This window comes from Miniopterus schreibersii (assembly GCF_964146895.1).
Source record: "Miniopterus schreibersii genome assembly, chromosome: 4".
NCBI lineage: Eukaryota > Metazoa > Chordata > Mammalia > Chiroptera > Miniopteridae > Miniopterus > Miniopterus schreibersii.
The window spans coordinates 65,416,091-65,440,111 of NC_138105.1; the positions used below are offsets into that span (position 1 = coordinate 65,416,091).

Genomic DNA, 24,021 nt, shown 5'->3' on the forward strand with positions numbered 1-24,021 from the left:
CTTAGACGGTTCAAGATTTTGTTTTAACCGGCAGCACTAGATATAGGTCAGGTTACTGCATTCTTCCAAAACACCTATTGTTAGAAGTTCTGGATCCGTTTATTGAGGCTTCCTTGGTGGTACTTAATTACTTACGTTTCTCTTTTTCTTTTTTTTTAAGGTAGAAAGGAGGCAGGTACCAATTAATCCGGGGACTTAGAAGCCCAGGCGAAGTACTGGCAGAGAGCCGCAAACGTTCAGACGCGCCAGCTGCCTCGTTCTGTCTCTTTCGCCCCAGTGTGCTCGCGCGTGCGCAGTGTGGGTGGAAGGAGCCGAGAGGGGCTCGGACTGTGGGTGGAGCTGAGGCGCGCGTGCGCCCTACCCCCGGGAGCACGCGCCCTCCCAGCGTTCAGTGGGCGCGCGGGCGGTGGGTGCCTTAGTGGTGACGGTGGCGTCCACTGAGCGGACGGAGTTGGCTGGCCCCGGCGGCTGAGGCGGCCCCACGCGGATCAGGTGGAGAAGGAGGCCGGCGGTAGACACCGGCCCGCCATGAAGCCCCCAGCAGGTACCAGCCACCTTTCGGTGCGGCCCCGCTCGCGGGACCTGGGCGCCTCCTGCACCCTCGTGCCTTTGGGGGTCTTGACTTGGGCCTTAGAGCGGAGCCCAGTGACCCTCTAGTGACTAGGGCCTTGGAGAGGGGTCCTCGTCTCCTCGGTAGCAGAATGAATGAACCAGCTTTTCGAGCGCCTCACTCATTCAGCCAACTTCATGTGCCTTCTGCTAAGGACGGGTCGGGTTCTGAGGTGGACTCTGGGAGAGACTGTGAGTCCTAGATGCTGTTCCAGAGCGGGAGACAGACGTTCAGCAAGCAAAGAAGCTAGCGAGGGCTTTAGAGAGTGGTCAGTGCCGGGGCTGGTGGCACTTTTTAGAGAGGGCATCCTGGAGGGCTTCTGGGAGGAGGTGGCATTTCAGCCTGTACTCGATGGGGACAAGCCTCTCTCTGCCAAGACCTCAGAGGAACATCCAAGTTGGCTGTGACCGTGAGGGCAAAAGCCGGGAGGCAGGAACAGGGGTAACTTATTTGGGAGAGTAATACGTCATTTTGGCTAGAGGACAGCTTTTATTTTAAGGGCAAATGGGTGCTATGGACAGGTTTTCATTGGGAGCGATGTGACTTGTTTACTGTATTTTAGAAAATCGCCCAGGTTGTTGTGTAGTGCCTCCTGGAATTTTCCCTTGCCCGTCCGTCTCTCCTTCCCCAATTCTTTCGCCAGTTCATTATGATGGTGATGTTGATAATTGTATTAATGATAATAATTACAACTAGGGTTATGGAGGACTCAGGAAGGCAGAGAATGTTGTCTGCCTTGTTTGCTGGAGGATTGTTAGCTTGGGGACCGGTTACATAGATGGTAATCAGTAAATATTTATAGAATGAATGAATGCATGTGCTTTTGAATTTTTTCAAATTCTAGCTCCTCCAGGAAGTTTTTCTGACACTTCTAGCTCACATGGATCTCCCACCTTTCCTGAGCTCCTAGAGCCCTTCTTTACCACCAAATTAATACAGACCTACAGTCCCTTTTTGGCACTTCTGAAATTTAAAATACTCTGCAAATAGAAAGATTTCCCCGAAGTTTGGCTAGAAAATCTGACCTGTGCTGACTTAAAAGCTTTTTCCTTCTTAGTGTATATCAGTGGTCCTCAGCTAGGATGATTGTACCACCCTCGGAGACCCTGGGCAATGGGGACATCTATGGTTGTCATGACTGGGAATGTTCCTGGCATCGAACGGATTGGGGACCAGGGATGCTGCTCAGCACCCCAGAATCCCCAGGACGGCCCTACCCCATAGAATGACCCAGCCCCCAATGTTAATAGTGCTGTTCAAAAACCCTACCCCAAAGATACCAATACAGGTCCGAGCTAGCACACCTTTCAAAGGTCCCCAGTGTTCACAAGATGGGGAGTCCAGGACCACTTTGGCCCTGCTCAACTCCTGGCTGGCCAGAAGGGGAAAATGAGGCACAAAGCTGGGTGTTTCCTGGAGCAGCCCCTTCTTGTTTATGACACATTCCACACCCACCCTGTTCATTAACTCAACAAGTAATTTGGGACAGGTGTAGCCATTCCAGACCTACAGGTTCTATAGGAATGCCATGGCAGGGCCTCCTTGAGAAAGGAATGTGGAAGGGAAGACTGGCAGGGCAGGGCCTCAGGGCAGAGAAGACAAGCTGCAGGAAAGCCCTGGAGACTGAAGGCCAGTGTGGCTGGGCATAGCAGTTGGCAAAATCAGCTGGCAAAACCTACTGTATAGGACCCAGTAGTGTGTGGACAATGTAGATCAGGGGTCAGCAAACTGCTCTATAAGGGGCACATGGTTTAGACTTGGCTGCCACATACTACCTCCCATGTGAAATCACTTTTAGCTCATGGGCTGTGCAAAATCAGGCAGGTGTAGACTTTGATGAGAGGTTTGAACTTGATGAGAGGTTTGCAAGGTGGAGCCCTGGGAAAGGGACAGGAAGTCCTGACAACCAGATGTGCAGATTTACAAAGGTGGGGTGAGTACAGTATACCAGTTCACAGTGTGGGAGTGGAATCAGACTTTGGGTATGAACCCCACCTCTGCCACTTGTTGGCTGTGGGATCATTGTGGCAGGAGACTTGAATGCTCCAAATCTCAGGATTCCCACCCATAAAACAGGCAAATGGGATGCAGAGTGCAGAACTGTCAGAATTCAGAGGGAAAGAGGGCAAAACATCTTACACTCTGAACCTTACACGGAAGTTGTCAAGTGACTTCTATTAGTACAGACCACAGTCACTTATCCAAAAGCTCTCAGGGCTAGGGATATTTCAATAATCAGGATTTTCCCCCTACTTTAGAAAGGTAATACAGTGCAAATGTCACATTTTACATCCAGGGAGGTTGGGAGTTGCACCTTGTAATTAAGTTATTCTTTGAGTGAAATGCAGGTGTATACCAAATGTCCACCTCACCACACTTGATGTTTGGGGCCAGGTCACTCTGTGAGGGGACCATCCTGAGCACTGTGGGGTGTTGAGCAGCATCCCTGGCCCCTACCCACTTGATGCAGTAGCATTTCCAGTCCTGGTGACCACAAATGTCCCCAGACATCATCCATTGTCCCCTGGGGAGCAGAATCATGTGCTCTAGAGGACTGGTTAACCTGTGCATCCCCACAAAACCTTTGGGCCTTGCTCATCTGCAGAGACACAGTGGTCCTCTCCTGTTCCTCATTCCCCTCTCTCCCACCTAGTTACTCTGACCCTAATTCTAGAATTCTGGATGTGAAGCAGATGCTTGGTATGGAGTTTTGTCCTCTGTGTAGCCTGTGTAGGAGATGCCCTGGATATGGCAGCCCCCTGCTCTGTGGTGAACTACCTGAGATGGGACCTGAGTGCCCAACAAATAGCAGAGCTCACGACAGAGCTCATGGAGCAGACCAAGCGCGTGTATGACCAGGTGGGCTCTCTGAAGTTCGAGGATGTGTCCTACGAGAGTACGCTCAAGGCCCTGGCTGACGTGGAGGTGTCCTACACAGGTAGGTCCAGGTCAGGATCTGGGCAGGGAGCTCCTGGACCCTTACCCTGGGGTGGGGCCACCCATCCCCTGGGGTCATGGTGGGTAAACGTGCTGGCGAGGGTAAAGGTACCCAGCAGGTGTGGTCCATTCCCATGAGCACCCTGCTCCACTTTGCCACCTGGGACAGTCGGTCCTCACAAGCATGTCATCTGAGGGCCCAGAGGGGACAACAGCACCCCTCTCTGAGATCCAGCTCAGGTGCCTGCCTTGAAACTGGAGCCCTTCTCACTCCTTTCCTAGTCCTAGGGGGTATTTGTTTTCTCTCTTGAGAACTGAACTGAGAACTGAACTTGGTCCTCTTACTTTTCTTCTCCCCGAGGCCTCCCCCTGCACTTTGTGTAACCTGATGCCACCCCCCCCCCCAGCTGGCTTTTCTCTCCTCTTTGGGGTCTGCCTATTTCCTTTGGGAGGAGTGAGGTGCTCAGTTAAATAGATATGGCATCTGCTTCCTGGAGCCCCTTTGTAGAGGATGACAGCATGGGGACAAAAAATCAAGGGAAGTCTCGAGGTGAAGCCAGGAAACCCCCTGACCCCAAATCTCTAGCAAAAGTCATTTTTTTGGGGAACCATTGAGAATCCCTGCTACAGGATTCTCATGTATCCCTGAGGCCTCACTGTGTCAGCTTTGCTGGTGTTCTGGCAAAGAGAGGTGGGCCGAGAGGTGAGGGTTCTGCATCTTGCCTCTGCCTCCCCTTCCCCACTTTGGGCAGATGGGCCTCAGTTTCCCCCTCTTCTCTCTCACAGGAGGCACTCAACGGTTGAAGGATGGTAATTCCCACTTATCAGGTGTCACTCCACCCCGTTCTCCATTCAGTAGCCAGAGTAATTTTAAGGAAAACCAAAATTGACTTGTGGTGCTCTTGGAGGCCAGAGCCCTGGTTGTGGCCTTCAGCCCTGCACTTTCAGCCCTCCTCACTCTCCCTGGGCTGTCTGCCTAGCCACATGGCTTTGCACTTGCTCACTTCCCTCTTAGCCTGGAGTTCTCACCCTCTGCTTTAATGGATGTCAGACTGATCTGTGATCACAGGAGCCCCTTCCCTGGCCCCACCTTCCTGTGCCGGCTGCCTAGATTAATCCCTCACTCTGCACTGTTTTGATGTTACACTCAGTGCATGTCAGTCTATAAATCCCAAACCCAGAGGCTGGCTGTGTCCTTTTTTTTCACTGTTCTCTTTTGGGCAGCCGGCATCAGGCCTACCCAGGGTCCCACAGTTTAATACAAGTCAGCTGAGCAGGTCAGTCCTTATCCCACCCTCAGAGGTCTTCATGGTGCAGTGAGATGCACCCAGACCAGGTGCCATTTCATAGGCCCAGACAATGGAAGTGACCAAACTGTGATTTGAATTCAGGTCTCCCCAATGCAAAGTGTGTGCTATTTTTCCACCCATTTACAGCATATATCCCAGTGGTTTTTAATATATTTGCAGTGTTGTCCAACTATCACCATTATCTAGTTCTAGAATATTTTTGTCACCTCCCCCAAAAGAAGCCCCTTTCCCCTCTCCCAGCAACCGAGAATCCACTTTGTCTCCGGATTTGTCTGTTTTGGACATTTCACATAAATGGGGTTACACAATATGTGGCCTTTTGTGCCTGGCTCCTCTCACTGAGCGTTGTGTCCATCCATGTTGTAGTGAGCGTCAGTGCTTCAGTCCTTTTCCTGGCTGAGGAATATTCCTCTGTGTGGATAGATCACGTTTGTTTATCCATTCATCTGTCATTGGGCATTTGGGTTATTTTCACTATGTGGTTATTACGAATCCTGATGCTGTGAGCATGTGTGCATAGGTTTCTGTATGGACCTGTGTTTTCATTTTTTTTTTTTTTTAAATATGTCTTTATTGATTTCAGAGAGAGGGAGGGAGAGGGAGAGACAGAAACATCAATGATGAGAGAGTCATTGATTGGCTGCCTCCTGCATGGCCCCCCAACTGGGGATCAAGCCCGCAACCCGGGCATGTCCCCTGACCAGGAATCAAACCTCAATCTCCTGGATCCTAGGTTGATACTCAACCACTGAGCCACGCCCGGCCAGGCCTATGTTTTCATTTCTTGTGGGTGAATATGTAGGGATGGAATTGCTGGGTCACGTGAGTCTGTATTAAAATTTATGATTTTATAGCTACTCCTTTCTTTATTTAACAAAGTGTGAATGTGGTATGTAAATTATAAAATCATTTGTGAATTTAAAATAAATTCATCAGGGCCCTGACCAGGTAGCTCAGTTGGTTAGAGTGTCATCCCAATACGCCAAGGTTGTGGGTTTGATCTCTGGTCAGGGCACATATAAGAATCAACCGGTAAAAAAAAAAAAAGAGAGAGACTCAATGGTGAATGTGTAGATAGGTGGGATAACAGATCAGTGTTCCTTTCCCCCCACCCTGAATCAATAAAAATAAAGAATCAACCATAAATAAGTGGAACAACAAATTGATGTCTCTTTCTCCCCCTCCCCCCTCCATCTCCCTTCCCCCTCCTCCCTCTCCTTCCCTCTCTCTCTCTCTCAAAATCAATAAATAAGTAAAATAAATAAAAGAGCCATCAGCAGCCATGGTTCTTTTTCTAGAATGGAGTCCCTTCAGCCTCTCCTGGTCTTGTCATACTTCCCTGTTATAATCCTCCTTGGCTTGGAGTATCATGACCTAAATTTGTGTCTATTTGAACTTTGAGGTCCTAGGGACATGGGTGACAGTGCTCATTTCTCTATTCCGGTGCCCAGCCCAGTGTGGAGAACATTCACTGAACAAATCAACATACAGGGATGAGTTCTGTGCCTGGGGTGTGAGGTCTAGCACTTGCTGGTTTCTACCCAGTACCCATTTTCACAGTTGTCTCATTGTCTCCCCATTTTAGTTCAGAGGAATATCCTTGACTTCCCCCAGCATGTTTCTCCATCCAAGGACATTCGCACAGCCAGCACAGAGGCAGACAAGAAGCTGTCTGAGTTTGATGTGGAGATGAGCATGAGGCAGGATGTGTACCAGAGGATCGTCTGGCTGCAGGTGAGGATGCTGTGAGGACACACCACCAGGCACACAGCAGGTAGAAATCCGGGAGCAGGCCCGTCTCTCCAGGGGCACCAGTGGGCTGACACCTGTTCCAACTGGACCATTTTGCTCCCCAGACTTTAAAAGGCAGAAAGCTGAAAAGAGTTTTGGAGATGGATGGTAGGGATGGCAGCATAGCAGTGTGAATGGACTTAATGCCACTGAGCTGTGCATTTGAAAGTGGTTAAGGTAGTAAATTTTATGTTTATTTTGCCAGAATTTAAAAAAGCATTTTAAAAATGACAGACAACCTAGGACTTGTTACATCTTTCCCATATCCACCATGTCATTGCACTTTTCTGACCTTGTTGGGTGTTTCTCAGAGATAATATCCTGTTTCCCTCGTGAGATGAGCAGGGTTGAGCGATGTGTGCTGGGTGACGCAGCACGAATGTGGGTTCTATCTCCAGCCTGTGCTCCTCTCAGCAGGAATGGGAACCTTTGCTGATGATGGCAGAGGGTTCATAGAGATGACTACAGATGCTCTTCATCCCGCTTATCCATTTCCCTTCGATTGTGCCGACATGTCGGCCTCAGGATCAGGAAGACATTCCCATGTGGTTTGGTGCGTGTGCAGGCACAGGCCTGGGGATGCACAACTGTTTTGGTTTTTTAATTGAAATTCTTATTGAGACAATTGTAGGCTCACATGCAGTTGTGAGAAATTATTCAAAGGGATCTCATCTACACTATGTCTGATTTTCCTAAGGTAACATTTTGCAGAACCCAAGTTAATTCCACAAGTGGGGTATTGTCCCCTCACCTTATTCCTGTGGGAGTGCTCACTTGTGCAAGCCTTCTGGCTGGTCTCAGTTTGTGCTATGCCAGTAAGTGAGCATCTGGGTGCAGGTTCTTTGTGGACTTATGGCTTCATTCTCTGGGTTAAATGCCCAGGAGGGCAGTTGCTGAGTCATATGGTCATTGTATGCCTCTTTTTTCAAGAAACCACCAAACTGCTTTCCAGAGTGGCTGCACTATTTTACCTAACCTCAGCAACATCTGAGTGAACCGGTCTCTTCGCTGCCTCCCAGCCTTTGGCACTATTCATGATTTTTTCACTGTAAACAGAAATTTGATTTTCTTATTCTAGGAAAAAGTTCAAAAGGACTCACTGAGGCCAGAGGCACTGCGGTACCTGGAACGACTGATCAAGCTTGGCCGAAGGAATGGGCTCCACCTGCCAGAGGAAACTCAAGAAGTGAGTACCAGCTCTGAGGGCAGGGGGGCCCATGCCTTCCTGTGCCCATCTGAGGGCCCGGCCTCTGGCCTGATGCCATCTGCTGCTGCCTGAACTCTGTGGTGGGAGGTCTGTCTAAAGCAGCTCTCTCTTTGCACCTGATCTGCTCTCAGTTCTCCAGCATCATGAGGGGCTTCCCCAGGATGACAGGGCTCCCTCAGCAAAGGAGAGTGCAGGATGAATCAGGTACCTCCCTGCGTCCCACCTTATCCAGTTATCCCCATGAGTTTGCTGCGATAGTATTACGGAAAAACTTACTCCTCCACCCTCAGTACAGTGCTACAGCACGGCTTCACTCCTGACACCAGATGTGTGAGGATCTCACATGAAGGAACTTTCTGACACCAGCTGGGTGCCTTACACTTTAACTCTGTCCTGACACTGTCTACCGGGAAAGGGCATCAGGTCCCAGATGTTCAGGGCTCAACCCCACAGGACTGCCCCTATTTCAGACTCCAAGTTGTTACCTGTGCTGTAAATTGGAGGTTCCCATTGCCCCCTCCTTAGATTCAATTAATTTCCTAAAGCGGCTTGCAGAACTCAGAGGAACCCATTACTCACAAGATCACTGGTTTAGTGTAAAAGGTCATAACTCAGGAATAGCAGATGGAAGAAGTGCACAGGCCAAGGTAAGGGGAAGAGGCTTGGAGCTTCCATGCCTTCCCTAGGTATGCTTCTCTCCTCACATCTACATGTGTTCACCAACCTGGGAAGCTTTCTGAGCCCCATCCTTTTGGGAGGGTTCATTACATAAGCATGATTGATTAAATCATTCACCCTTGGGGACTGATTTCAACCTCCAACCTCCAGCCCCTCTCCCCTCCCAGAAGGTGAGGAATGAGGTAAGACTAAAGTTCGACCCATCCTGTGGTTCTGCGGCTTTTCGAAAGTGGGCTCATTAACATAAACTCAGCCGTGGTTGCAAGGGGCTCCTGTCACTTTTGTGCCCCTGGACCTTTTTCACTTGCTTTTTCACTTAGCAAATGCCAAGGGTTTTAGGAGCCATGTGTCAGGAACGAGGCCAAGTCCAAATACACATTTCAGGTGTCCCCTGTCTTCCAGCTAGGAACTGAGGCCGAGAGGGCAACACTTGCTCCCAGTCCTGTGGTTGATAAGTGTGGTGTCTGCCTTTACCCTTGTTCCCTTTTCTCCCATACCAGGCAGCGCTGGGGTTTCCAAAGGACTCACACCCTGGGCCCAGGCACTTACTTTGTGCCCCTGCGTCACTCCCTCATCCAGATGGGTCTATTTTTAACTGTTTCTAAAAACCAGATGGACCCTGAAAAGATGAACATTGAACTCTGTTTAGATGTCCAAAAGCTTAAGCTGCAGTCTCTGGGGATAATTCCTCAGTAGGAGGGTGGGTCCAGAATGCTTTTGGCCAGGAACCCAAATAGATATGGACACCCCTTGAGTCCTTGGGTCACAAGGTTGCTCAGCACAGCAGACAGGTGCTTGTTCCAAAAACCCCTTGTTTTTCCTACCTTATCTGCCTCTTTTCCTGTCAGGGGGAGCCCCAACCCTGGGGGTATCTTAAGGGTGGTGCTCCCCTTTACGACTCTTCTCTCCTTCAGAAAATCAAAGGCATAAAGAAGAAGCTGAGTCTCCTGTGCATTGACTTCAATAAGAACCTGAATGAGGACACGACCTTCCTGCCATTTACACGAGAGGAGTTGGGTACGTGGTGGGCTGTGTGGGAAAGGTAGCCATGTTGACAGCCACAGTCTCAGGGTCATGGTCTTGGGGAGACCCTCCAGGGCCACTGCCTCCTCCCTTGGAGGTTGAGGCATTTGTCTGACCATTCCAGAGCATTTGGTGTTTTGGAAACTAAGGTTCTAGATCCTTCCTTGGAGATGGCCGTGTTCTGTCTATTGAGATTCTGACCCTGATGGGAGATGTCTTGAGGCAGTGGCGGGAGCCTGGGCAAGGATGTGGGAGCAGCGGGTAGCAGACTCGGCCTTGCCAGTGAGTCATTTGGGAGGTCACCTCTGAGATCCACACCCTACCCTTCATTATTATTTTTATTTTTTAAAATCTTACAAAATGAAGGGGATAGACTGAGTTAGTGGTTCCCAAGCCTGGCTGTACATGGAAATTTTGAAGTGTTGGGGCTTAGGTGTCCTTTCTAGTTTTTACTCTTTTCTCTACTTCTCTTTCCCTGAATGTTTTGTTTTGAAAAGTTTCTCACCTATGCGAAAATTACAAGAATGGTGCTGTGGAAAGCCCTGCGCACTTCACCTATCCTCACCTTCTGCTAGTGGTCTGCTTCCCCTCCTTCCTGTTGATACTTGTACGTGTATTGTTTCTGAACCTTGGAGAGTTACTTGTCAGCCTCGTGACACTTCAGCAGAAATAGGGACATTCTCCTGCATCATTGGTGTAGATCTCGCACTCAGGAAACAGAACAGAGAACAGTTTTGTGGAGAGTGCAGATGGGCTTCCCCACATCAGCTCTCTCCAGGGTTTTCTCTCTCTCCCATCGGGATCCAGTTAGTTTTTGTGTCTTGCCAGGCTCCTTTCCTGTCGAACAGTTCCTCAGCCTTTTGCAGACTTTTTCCCATCTTTCCCAACATTGACAGTTTTTAAAACCAGGCCAGTGGCTGTGCTGCATCCTGTGAGGGGCTCTGATGAGGCTGTGTATTCTAACTAGTTGTGTGTAGTGCAATGTGGGGTCATGTTATGTATGATCCAGCTCTGAGTCCAATAGCCTTTGCCTTGAAGGTGGCCAGGACTCAGGGTTCTCATTGAAGGTGGCTGCACTACACAGAGACCCATGGACATGTGTTTTTTGGAACAAGTGCTTACAGACTGATCAGCCCTATACCCTGCCACCCCTCATTCTTATTCATTCCCCCTTATTCATTGTGTCCCAGGCAGCAAGTTCCATTATGTGGCTCCTGACATTTAAGAACAGCTGCTGTGTTTCCTGGCCAAGGGGGCATCCCAGGTCTTTGGAATTCAGCAAACCAATCTGCTCAACCTCACTGTCCATGGGACTGCTTTGCTGTCTGTTTGTCCAGCCCAAGGGCCTCGCTGTGTCAGACTGGCCTCCTGTGTGGGCAGCTGGAATCCCAGCACGTGGAGCAGATTATTGTTTGTCCAGCCTAGCCTCAGAGACCGTGTCTTGCTGGATGGGGGCAGTAACAGTGGCTGGGACATGTCTGGCGAGTCTGGCAAGGTCTGGCGCTGCTGCAGGTCTGGTTGAGCAAAATTGTGGCACTTGTTTGTTTTTTTCTGGTTGCAAAAGAGATACTTGGTGTTATTTTACAAAAATATAGATGATGTATCTCTCTATCCTTTTTTTTTTTCCTGAATCTTAATCACTTGATTAGGTGATTGTCTGCCAGGTGTCACCATTGTAACATTACCAGTTTTCCCTTCATAATCAGCAATTTCTCAAGAGTAGCTTTGAGACCTCTGCTTATCACATTTCCACTCACTGGTTATAGCATCCATCGGTGACTTTCTCCCATCCAAATACTAACCAGGCCCGACCCTTAACTTCTGAGATCAGACGAGATCAGGCGCGTCCAGGGTGGTATGGCCGTAGACCCTGTGGGTGACTTTCTAACTCCATCAATCTTTGTTCATTTGTTAGTTGGTTTTCTCATAAGTCAGAGCTTTTCCTTCCCCCCACTTATTTATTGATTTATCTATATAGTGTGCACTATAGATCCTATTTTATTCAATGGGTTATAGTCTACCGCTGTCACTACTGACATTGATGCTCAGACTGTCCCAGTTTGACCTCAAGGGGCTAATTCTAGCTTGCCATGTCCCTGTTAGTCTTTGAGCACCTTCTTTTTGGCACAAGATGTTCTAGGCTCATTCCATCCTTTCCCCGTGAGGTGGGAGCCTGAAGGTGCCCAGTCCAAAGGGCAGATCTATGTCATGGAAGAACAGGTCAGGAGCAGGGGACCAGGTGGGAGGCTGTAGCAGCAGTGTGGTCCTCTGGGATGGGGGTTGCTGTCCAATAGTCAGGGCTGCCAGGTAGTTTCTGTTCATTTGGTGTCATTTATTGAGAAAGGACACAGGAGGAGACTGCAGCCCTGGGAAGCCCACCCTGTCCAAGGGTCCAGCTGACTCTAGCTTTTCTTCCTCAAGGGAGTCCTGATGCGTATGGTAGCAGATTTCTGAGGTGGGCAAGTCCTTGATATCTTCACTTTGGGGTTCAGGCTGGGGGATGAGCAGCCAGAATCCCAGAATGTGGAGGGGAGACCGAGCCTGGTGCTCCCTTCTGGCTCCCATTCCTAGCCCACCCCTTCCCACCTTGTCTGTGTACTGGCCTTTAAAAGCCCCCCTAATTTGGTTCATAGGAGGGCTTCCTGAGGACTTCCTGAACTCTCTGGAAAAGACTGAGGATGAGAAATTCAAAGTCACCCTCAAGTACCCTCACTATTTTCCCCTCCTGAAGAAATGCCATGTACCTGAGACGAGAAGGAAAGTGGAGGAAGCCTTCAATTGTCGGTGCAAGGAGGTGAGAAGATGGTGCCAGGGTCTGGCTGTGGGGAATCCGCCTGAGGGGTCTGTCCTCGAAATTCTTGTCTGGAACCTGGCAGTGCTGGTCTGTCTAATCAGTGCCGGTGTGAGTTGCCTCAGTGGCTGTGCCTGCAAAGAATCACCCATTGTCTACTGGGCTAGGTCCAGGGACCGGGGAGGCCCTCAGTGAACTTGGTGGTGCCTGTAGATCATCCCACTGGGTCTGGCTCTGTCCCAGGGTCACACAGAGCAGGAGTTAGAGCGTCTGTCCCAAACTTATGCTGCTCCTGTTGTGCATCTGCTTCCACATAAATCCCGACGTCCTCTTTTCTTCAGCTGTCTCCCATGCCTCTGCCTTAGCTTTAGGTGGCTTTTTCATTTCCCAAACTCAAACACTTGGCTTTGCTCTCTGCTATTCAGCAGCTTGTGTGGGGCCTGGGCTTCTGGCCATGGCCCTGGGTGTCGCCTCAGCACTATGTCCATTCCCACATGGGCGCTTGTGTTTGTGTCCACACTCCAGTGTGGCCTCCGAACAACTCTTGTTTAGCCTCTCAAACAGATGGGGTGGTGGGAGGGGGTCCCTTCATGCTCCCTGCTGTGACATCACTGGTGCTCATGTGGCCGGCACAAAGGAGCCACCAGCTGGAGGTCACAGGGTAACAGGAAGTGCATGTGGCAAAATCTTCTGTTCTCCACTTTCTGGACTGAAAACAGACCACTTTAGTCTGAAGATAACTTGGGTTTCCACAACAGAATCTGAGATGTAGCCCTGGAGGAGGCAGTGCACACACAGGTGGTCACTGACGGCCTTTAGAAATGGAGGTGTCTTGTCCTAGAGTCAAGAGTTGCAGTTCTGATGGGGGTGTGCTGCTTTATCCAGGTCAGCAGTGAATTTAGAATGTCGAGAGCTTGAGCCACAGACCTGTTGGCTGCTCAGGACTGGATGGGGGTTGGCACCCTCTTGTCTTCATTCCCATCCTGTCCCCCAGACTTGACCTGAGAGGAAGAACTGGGGGCAGGCAGAGTTCCAGGCCCCAGGGGATATGGCATGCTGCCTGGCACTGCTGGCCACCAGCTTTGAGTCCCCTCATGTGACTGAAAGCTCTCCACTCAACTTCCCAGTCATAATTTGTTTTCCTGTGGACCAGTCGTGCCAGCAGGAGTGTTCTGTTCTGAATGCACCTCTGTCTTTCCTTGCAAATGAATCAGACAGGTTTCATTTTGTGTTGGCCCCATGAGTTTGGTTGGCTGGGTCGGCTGCTCTGAGGTCCCAGTAGAGATGTGGTGCAGCCTTGAGCCCTGGACCAGGCCTTGCTCAATGGGGGCATCCCAGTGCGCAGTGCCCCCCTGGAGGCCATCCTGGAGAGCCCCAGTCTCAACACTGCATTCCACTCAGCTTCAGAACCCTTCACTGTTCACACCCTTTGTGTTTCCAAAAGGGACCTGAGGGCTTATAGCCAAGTGTGTAGAGATCTAGGTCAAGGGCAGGAGGGGGGAGGGAAAGTAGATGTTCCAGAGCTGTGCCAACCAGGGGCCTGAGAAGCCCTGCAGCTGCTGAGACCCATTAGGGTAGCGAGATACTGGCCTGGGATCCCCACGTGGTGGGAGTGGCACCCACAGGCCTGCTCACTTGTTGGTTCCAGGAGAACTGTGCCATCCTCAGAGAGCTGGTGACCCTGCGGGCCCAGAAATCCAGCCTGCTGGGCTTCAGCACGCATGCTGACTACGTCCTGGAGATGAACATGGCCAAGACCAGCCAGACAGTGGCCACTTTCCTAGGTAACTGGCCTTCCTCCACTCCCGTGTGCTGTTCTTGATGGTGACAAGATGGTGCTTTTGAGAGCTCTATTCTGTCCGCCCTGAGGTGGGCATCCTGATGACTCCTCTGACCCCTATATTTGACCTGAGAGATCCTAATCTAACAAATGAGCATTGGGGCTCCAAGGCAGGGCCTGTAACTGGCCCAGCTCTGCCCTTCTGGGTGTGAGGCTCTGGACAAGCAACTCACATGTGGCTGTTGTTCCCTCCTTGTGAAATGAGACCTATGACCTCTCCTGGGGCTGCTGTGAGGTGATATGGCGCTGGCCTCCGTCAGGCTTTTGTCTCAGGCCCATCCTTCCCACGTGGGGCACCAGGGCCCAGACAGCTAGAGAAAGCTAAGGTCAGCGTGTTGGGAGTTGGCTGTGGCGGGGGTGAGCATGGGTAGCTTTGGTGTGCCTGCTGCAGGGAGGTAGTCTTGTCTTTCCCCTCTGTACCCCCAGACGAGCTGGCCCAGAAGCTAAAGCCCCTTGGGGAGCAGGAGCGGGCAGTGATCCTGGAGCTGAAGAAGGCCGAGTGTGAGAAGCGGGGCCTGGACTTCGATGGGCGGATCAATGCCTGGGACATGCGCTACTACATGAACCAGGTGGAGGAGACGTGCTACAATGTGGACCAGAACCTGCTCAAGGAGTACTTCCCTATGCAGGTGGTCACCAGGGGGCTGCTGGGCATCTACCAGGAGTTGCTGGGGCTGACCTTTGACCTGGAGGAGCACACAACAGTGTGGCACGAAGATGTGAAGCTATACTCAGTAAGGGACACGGCCTCAGGAACAGTCATCGGGAAATTCTACTTGGACCTCTACCCCCGGTGCGTGTAAGCTGGGGCGGGAGGGTGGAGGGAGTGTTCATACCATTTGGGATGTGGGTGCTCACTCCTCTGCTGAGCGCCCTTCAGTGTGTCTATTAGCCTCAGCTGGCAGATGGGTTGATTGAGGGATACAGGGTCAAGGAGGGGCAGAATTGGGGAACGGCCTGGGGTCACTACCCCTCGGCCAGTCAGCAAGCAGAGCAGACGGCCCCAGCCAGGCCTGACCCTGCCCGCCCCCCCTTCTCCCCCGACACTCTCCAGGGAAGGCAAGTATGGGCACGCAGCCTGCTTTGGCCTGCAGCCAGGCTGTCTGCGTCAGGATGGGAGCCGCCAGATCGCCATTGCGGCCATGGTGGCCAACTTCACCAAGCCCACCCCAGACGCCCCCTCCCTGCTGCAGCATGATGAGGTGGAGACCTACTTCCATGAGTTTGGGCATGTGATGCACCAGCTCTGCTCTCAGGTGGGCAAGGGGCCAGGGGCTGGATGGGGGTTGGAAGGGCAGGGGTACCCACCTACACCTGGTAGTTAGTGGGCCTGGAGGCAGTTTTCTCCGTGTTGGATTCTTCATGTGACATTACTATGGATATGGTAATACCCTCTTGTATCAGTTTCTATCACAAAGCCCCACAGGGGTGGCTTAAACAACAGAAATGTATGTTGTCCTGGTGCTGGAGGCTAGAAGTCTGAGGCCAATATGTTGGCAGGGTTGGTTTCTCTGAGGTCTCTCTCCTTGGTGTGTAGATGCTATCTTTTTCACATGTTCTCATATGGTTGTCCCTCTGTGTGTGTCTGTGTCCTGATCTCTGTTTCTTATAAGACACAGTTGTATTGGATCAGGGCTCACCCTAGTGACCTCATTAATCACCTCTTAAAGATCCCATCTCCAAATATAGTCATATTCTGAGGTCCTGGGGGTTAGGACTCCAATGTATAAATTTTGGGGGGACACAATCAGTCCATAATAGCTCTCAGAGAGTTGTTAGATTAGTGAAGATAATTACAGATGTAACATGCCTAGAATGGTGTGCATGCCAGCCTCCTCACCTGTTAGCTCACATTAAGAAACATTGCAGGATCCTGTGAAAGCCAGCGATAACAGCCAGAGCACAGGCTGCAGGACCCAGACACAGAGCCTGGCTCACTGAACACTCACTGAGCCCAGTGAGGAGGTCCAGGGGTGCTGTCCCCTCTGGATGGAGACACAGAGGCTTAGGAAGTTGAAGTAACTTCCCCAAATAGGCACTCAGTGGCAGAGAAAGGACTCACCTGGGTATTCTGGGCCCTCAGCCTTCTTTTACTCAAGGTCACTAGCCAGCACCACATTTGAGGGCCATTTTGAACATTGAAATCACCCACAAAACCAGAAATGTGCAACAAACAGGGCACTCAGTAGACTGTGAAAAGGGTGCATTACAGTCAGCTGAAACCAGAAGGCAGTGTTGAATGACCATGCAAATGCCGTGGTGTGTTGATTTGGGGGCTATAAAGCTTAGTGAGTCACAGTTCACAAATATGGAATCTGAATAAGAACGACCAGCCATGTGTCCTCTTCTGGATTCCCTGCTTCATCTTGGGCCAGGACAGGGCTGCCTTAAATCACTCAGCAGCTTGTTTGGCCAGTTAGCTGCCAGACCTAGGTTTTGGCTGCAGTGGATCAAGTGGTATTTTTCAGGAAAAATTTCAGACACAAAAGTGGACAAAATACAGTGCACCTTCCAACATCTGTCATCAGATTCCACTGTTTCCAGGCCTTGGCATTTTTGGGGTACAGGCTTTTTGAAAGCGTTCACTTCATGGGTGGGAAACAGAACCTGGGTGACCAGCAGGGCCATGCGTGCTCTTTATCTCCCTGTGTGTCCCTGTCTGAGACAGATCAGCCAGCAGCTCCCCAGGGAAACTCAGTTGTCCCCATCCTTGGCCAGGCATCATAGTCTGGGGAAGGAAGGACCCATGCCTAGGATGTTATCCACTCACCGAGGTGTGCTTAGGGTACCAGGTACCTGTGCGCCCAGATAAGGCCGGGTGGGTGGGAGCTGGCCGAGCAGGGTACAGCATTCCTGGGCTCTTTGCCCTGTCTCCACAGGCAGAGTTTGCCATGTTCAGTGGGACGCATGTGGAGCGTGACTTTGTGGAGGCGCCTTCGCAGATGCTGGAGAACTGGGTGTGGGAGAAGGAGCCACTGCTCAGGATGTCGCAGCACTACAGGACAGGCAGCGCCATCCCCCAGGAGCTGCTGGAGAAGCTCATCAAGTCCCGGCAGGCCAACACAGGTGTGCCCCACCGCACCTCACCTCTGAGGCCCCCACCAGCCCTGGGACCACCTCTAGTCCCCATCCTTCTTCAGTCCTTGAGGTCTGAAAGAGGGGAGTCCTTGATGCCCGTGCTGCAGCCTGTGACACCCCAGTATGCCTGTGGAGATTTCTGGACCACCCTGACTGGAGCATTGGGGAGAGCATAGTGCCAGCCTCCCATCTCCTTCCTCCCGACTAGGTCTCTTCAACCTGCGCCAGATTGTCTTGGCCAAGGTAGACCAGGCCCTGCACACACAGAAGGCCGCAGACCCAGCTGAGGAGTATGCCCGCCTCTGCCAGGAGATCCTTGGGGTCCCAGCCACACCAGGTAGCTGCTTGTGAGCCTGGCCCACCTTAGAGGTTAGGGGTCTATTCTCTGGGTCAAAAAAGACCTAGTGCCACATGAAGAGAGTTGGGACAGATTATAAGTTTGGCTGACCTGAGAGAAGCAGGGGGCTCATGGTCTCACTTCTGCTTTGCATTCCTAGGTCCTTGGTTGGCTCCAGCTGTGGAGCCTGATGGACAGTTGGTGTGGGCGGCTTTATCTTTCCTCACTGACTATGTGTCCCTTCCATCTCCACAGCGCCTTCATGCGCTTCCTTGGGGTGACCTCCCACACATTGCTTTGTGAAAAGCCTGGGAGGTACAGAAAAGACAAGTTATCTTATACCCTGGGGATGACAGTAGTTAAGGTTTTGATGTGTATCCTCCAAGTGCATGTGTGTACTTGTACATACATAAAGGTAATTGAGATTTAATGTATAGTGTTGCATTGGTTTACTGTTTCATGAGCATTTAAAAAACCCTTCAAAAGTGTTTCATTCAAGGCATGTTCTCTATTGTGTGAGAGAGCCTTGACTTACCTCAGGGTCTCCCCACGTTGAACCCTGACACTGTGGCAGCTAGCATTGTTGAACATGCTCCAGGTGAGCCCTCTGCGCTTCAGCAGCTCGCAGGCAAAGGTTGATTGAGTTCCTTTAGCCAAATCACCTGGCCTCTGCTTTCTGGAAGTGTCAGGGCAGTTTCCCCCTTCTGGGTGGGGGGTAGTATGTCTCATGTGGCTGCTTTGAAGCCCCCTCTCATGATGGGGAGTCAGGGATCAGGCCAGGGCATAGCAATAGCCTCATGTGTCTGCCCAGGGACCAACATGCCTGCGACCTTCGGCCACTTGGCGGGCGGCTATGACGCACAGTACTATGGCTACCTGTGGAGCGAGGTGTACTCCATGGACATGTTCCACACGCGCTTCAAGCAGGAGGGCGTCCTCAATGGCAAGGTGAGGGGAAGATTTTGAATGATGCCCCCCACTGCCTAGGACCAAGAACAGTTGTCCTTGGCCTCAGGCCTGAGTGCCTGTGCAGCCAGCCCCTATAGAGCAGGATGCTGGGGCAGAGTTGGGCCCTCCTTTAGCCCTTCAGGGCTCCACCTGAGACCCTCTGGGGCTAGGGGCTTGGCCAATTTTCCATCCTTTTGTTTAGTCACAGCAGAGGCTCAGCCACCCTTGTCCTGAAGGACGAGGTTCCTGCATGCACGTTCATGTGCACATGAAGTCTTGCACACAGGCATTTGCATGCACACATGTACACACACTTGCACACTCGCTCTGAGATCCCCATCGAAGTCTCAGCACGTGCTCCCTTGTGATGCTGATGTAGGCACCCATAGGCCCACTGGGAACCAGGAAGGGATATTTGAGGGCCCTTAACCAGCCCCACCTCTCTTCCCCTCTGCAGGTCGGCTTGGACTATAGAAGCTGCATCCTGAGACCAGGTGGCTCTGAGGATGCCAGCATCATGCTGAAGCTCTTCCTGGGTCGTGACCCCAAGCAGGATGCCTTCCTCCTGAGCAAAGGCCTACAGGTGGAGGGCAGCGAGCTGCTGGCCTGCTGATCTGCCCAGGGATCCTGCCAGCCCTGGATGGGGGCTCCAGCTCCCGCTGCCCTGGTGCCTTAGCTCCCACCCTGGAAACGGGGTGGGAGATGGTGGCCTCCAGCTCGGCATCCTGGGGAGGGTGGGGCAGGGTGAGAGAGGGGCCATTCTCGCTGATCATTTCTCACAGCCAGTGTCCATGACCCCCACTTGGTGGCCAGCCTAGGCTGAGGAGAGCTTGTCCTTAAGATGTCTGGGGAGCTCTTGTGTCCAGTCAAGGCTTCCTTTGTTGCACTAATATAGCCCCTTCCTGGGAATTTGTCCTAGGTAAGGGATGGGTTCTTTGAAATTCAGCCATTAAAAAAAAAGGAAAAAGAGTGCTGGCCTGTTCTCTGATGCCTGTCCTTTCTGCCACAGAATAGTGGAACATTGGTTTTCACACTTGTGATGAGTTCTGCTGTTCCTATTAAGCCCTGAACTTGGCAATCAGCCCTCAGGCTGGGGACACAGACAGTTGAAGGCTGTTCTTTCTGCACTGGAATGTTCTGGTGTGTTCCACATTATGACCCGTGTGGGTCACTGAGATACCGCTGAGCTGTTGGAGTGAGTGCAGCAGAGGAGAGGGGAGTGTGGAGCTGGGGTGCCAGGATCGCTCACCAAGAGGTGTTCTTCCTGCCAACCTCTCACCTAGCATGATTCTGGGAAAATTCCCTGTCCCTGTGCAGCACTGGCTGATGTGGAGCTGAGGCTGCCTGCCCTTGGCCCGTGGTAAGTCCCGTGCTAAGTCCCGTGCTAGGCTGCTTTTCTGGCTTGGTGGCCAAAGTCTGTGGGATTGCTATTTGACAGGAGCTAGTTCCTGATTAGGACACAACTGCTGGAAGCCGAGCTGGTATCTTTCTTATCCTCATGACTTTGAGGACTGAAGGCAGGTGTGCCCTGTCCTACTTGCCACTCAGTCCAGCTGTTAGCGTCTGCCAGGGACAGAGCTGTTCTCACCAGGAAGGCCCTATATGTCCATCTCTTGCCAGGTTGCTAGCTTTGGCAAGCACTGTTTGATGAGGACACTTGGATGGAGTGGACGCTGGCCCTAATCCTGAGCTGGCCCCACTGAGACAATCCCACAGGGAGGGTGAGCATCAAACATCATGCGCAGACCCCAAGTGTTGGCACACCTGTTAATAAGAGTCCCACAGCGTCCCACTGGCACCACCTGCCGCCTTCAGGGGTGAGAGAAGTTGAAGCTGCTTGAGGCCAACAGCATCCTGAATGTGACAGGGCTGGAGAGACTCTTGCTGAAGGATCAAAGCTGAGAGTGGACATGAAGCCTGTGGCTCAGGCAGGACTGGCATGGACAGGGGCAGAGATGAGAGGCCAGTAGACATAGTACCTGATCCCTTGGAGCAGCGCTTTTCAACCTTTTTCATCTCATGGCACATATAAACTAATTACTAAAATTCTGCACACCAAAATTTTTTTTGCTAATCTGACCAAAAAAAAAAAAAGTCCTGCTGGTGTGGCTCAGTGGTTCAGCTTCAACTTATGAACCAGGAGGTCACAGTTGGATTCCCAGGGGGTTGCGGGCTTGATCCCCACTAGGGGGCGTGCAGGAGGCAGCTGATCAATGACTCTCATCATTGATGTTTCTCTCTTTCTCTTCCTCTCTCTCTGAAATTTAAAAAAAAAAGTTTATTGCCCTAGCCAGTTTTGCTCAGTGGTTAGAGCATTGGCCTGCAGACTGAAGGTCTTAGGTTCACTTTTAGCCAAGGGCACATACCGGTTGCAGGCTAGATCCCTGACCCCTGTTGGGGATCATGCAGGAGGCAACCAATGTGTCTTTCTCACATCGATGTTTCTCTCTCTCCCTCCCTTCTACTCTGAAAAGCAGTGGAGAAGTATCCTCCAGTGAGGATTAAAAAATAAAGAAAAAATTAAAAGAATAGTTTATTGATTTTTTTTTTTTTTAAATCCTCACCTGAGGATATTTTTTCCATTGCTTTTCAGAGAGCGGAAGGGGAAGAGAGAGAGAGAGAAACATTGATTGGTTGCCTCCCGTATGTTCCCTGACCAGGGGGGTGGCAAGGATGGAGCCTGCAACTGAGGTATGTGCCCTTGGCCTAAATCGAACCCAGGACCCTTCAGTCCTTGGGCTGACACTCCAGCCACTGAGCCAAACCGGCTAGGGCGATTGATATATATATATGTGTGTGTGTGTGTGTGTATATTTATATATATATATATATATATTTTTTAGAGAGTAAGGAAGGGAGAGGGAAAGAGAAACATCAATGAGAGTGCAACATCAACTGCTTCCTGCATGTCCCCTACTGAGGACTGATCCAGAAACCTGGACATATGCCCTTGATTGGGAATTGAACTGGCAACCTCCTGGTTCAGGGGACAACACCCAACCAAAGGAGCTACACTGGCCAGTGCTAATGTGATTTTTTAATAGGGTTAAGTTTGAATTTGAATCTATTGTATTGCTGTATATATATATATATATATGTGTGTTTTTTTAATTATTTTTTATTTTTGTTCAAAATATTACAGATGTCCCTTTTTCTCCCCATTGACCCATCCCACCCCACCCCAGCCCCCTCCCCAGTCCCTCTCCAAGCCATTGTCCGTGTCCTTGGGTTGTGCATACATGCATATAAGTTCTTTGTTTAATCTCTCCCCCTCCACTCACCCTCCCCCTTCCATCCCTCTGAGATTCGTCAGTCTGCTCCATGCTTCCATGTCATTGAATCATTTCTGTTCAGTTTATTAAGTTCTTTAGATTCCACATATAAGTGAGATCATGTGATGTTTGCCTTTCTCTGCCTGGCTTACTTCGCTTAGCGTAATTTTCTCCAGGTCCATCCATACTGTCCCAAAGGGTAAGAGACCTTTCTTTACAGCTGCGTAGTATTCCATGGTGTGAATGTCCCACAGCTTTTTTATCCACTCATCTACTGATGGGCACCTGGGCTGTTTCCAGATCTTAGCTATTGTATATTGTGCTGCTATGAACATAGGGGTGCATATATTCTTTCGGTTCAGTGTTTCAGGATTGTTAGGATATATTCCTAAGGGTCAAATGGCAGCTCCATTTTTAATTTTCTGAGGAACCTCCATGCTGTTTTCCACAGTGGCTGCACCAGTCTGCATTCCCACCAGCAGTGTACCAGGGTTCCCCTTTTTCCACATGTCATTTGTTGATTTGTTGATGGAGCCATTCTGACAGGTGTGAAATGATACCTCATTGTGGTTTTAATTTGCATCTCTCTGATGATTATCAATCTGTACTACAAAGCCATTGTAATCAAAACAGCCTGGTAATAGTACAACACCAGACATATACATAAATGGAACAGAACAGAGACCCCAGAAATAGACCCAAGTCATTATCGTCAGTTAATATTTGACAAAGGAGGTAAGAGCATACAATGGAGTAAAGACAATCTCTTCAATAAATGGTGCTGGGAAAATTGGACAGCTACATGCAAAAAAATGAAACTAGACCACCAACTTTCACCATACACAAAAACTCGAAATGGATAAAAGACTTAAATGTAAGTCTCGAAACCAAAAAAATGGGGAAGAAAACATAGGCAGTAAAGTCACAGACATCCCACATAGTGGAATTTTCACTGATACATCTCCTAGGGCAAGAGAAATAAAAGAAAAAATAAACATACGGGATTACATCAAACTAAAAAGCCTCAAAATACAAAGGAACCCCACGGTTTGGGAGAACATATTGGCCAAGGATATATCTGATAAGGGGCTAATTTCCAAAGTGTACAAAGAACTCATATTACTCAGCAAGAGGAAGACGAACAATCCAATTAAGAAATGGGCAAAAGACCTGAATAGACACTTCTCCAAAGAGGACATACAGATGGCCAAGAGACATGAAAAAATGCTGTATATTTTCTATTTACTCTAGTTTACCTCTTTTTCTGCCTGCCTTTGGAGTAACTGAGTATTTTTTATGATTCTATTTCTTTGTTGATTTCTTAGCTACAGCTGTTTTGGTATCTAATTTGTTAGCTACATTAGGGATTATAGTATACATGTAACTTGTCACAGTCTACCTTCACGTGATATTATAGGACTCTGAATATAGTATAAGAACCTTACATTTCCATGTCTCCCCTTCTAGCCTTTAGGCTATTGTTATGCCTTTTACATTTATTATGAAACCCTCAATACACTATTATTTTTTTAATTTTTTTGAAATAAAATTTTTTTCAATTACAGTTGACATTTAATATTAGTTTCAAGTGCTGTGTACGTCATAGTGATTAGACATTTATGTAACCTACAAAGTGATCCCCCTAAATCACCCACTTGGCACCATAGTTATTACAATGTTATTGACTATATTCCCTATGCTGTACTTTAGATCTCCATGACTATTTCGTAACTGCCTATTTGTACTTCTTAATCTCTTCACCTTTTTTACCCAGTCTCCCAACACACCCATCTGGCAACCATAAGTTTATTCTCTATAAGTCTGTTGCTGTCTTGCTTATTTTCTTTATATTCCATGTATAAGCAAAATCAAAATCATATAGTGTTTGTCTTTATCTGACTCCACTTAGTATGATACCCTCTAGGCCCATCCATGTTGCAAATGGTAAGATTTCATTCTTTTTTATGGCCAAGTAATATTCTATTGTTTATATGTGCTACATATTCTTTTTTTTAATTTAAACCTTTTTATTTTATTTAATCTTCATCTGAGGATATTTTTCCATGCTAGAGAGTGAAAGGGGAAGAGAGAAAGAAATGTTGGTGTGAAAGAGACACATGGATTGGTTGTCTCCTGCATGTGGCACAGGATCAAGCCTGCAGCCAAGATACATGCCCTTGGCTAGAATCAAACCCAGGA

The 24,021-nt window shown here is 49.7% G+C and overlaps 1 protein-coding gene across 1 annotated transcript; it reads left to right on the forward strand.

Annotated features, from left to right (window-relative positions):
* The first annotated feature begins 266 nt into the window (after positions 1 to 266).
* THOP1 (thimet oligopeptidase 1) lies at positions 267 to 19,517 on the forward strand. The gene is made up of 13 exons (XM_081134583.1): positions 267 to 544; positions 3,336 to 3,548; positions 6,443 to 6,591; positions 7,727 to 7,834; positions 9,448 to 9,550; positions 12,190 to 12,350; positions 13,996 to 14,131; positions 14,614 to 14,980; positions 15,242 to 15,443; positions 17,067 to 17,253; positions 17,474 to 17,602; positions 18,414 to 18,550; positions 19,008 to 19,517. The coding sequence occupies exons 1-13, from the start codon at positions 529 to 531 to the stop codon at positions 19,161 to 19,163; spliced, it is 2,064 nt and encodes a 687-aa protein (XP_080990709.1). The 5' UTR covers positions 267 to 528; the 3' UTR covers positions 19,164 to 19,517.
* The last annotated feature ends 4,504 nt before the right edge of the window (positions 19,518 to 24,021 follow it).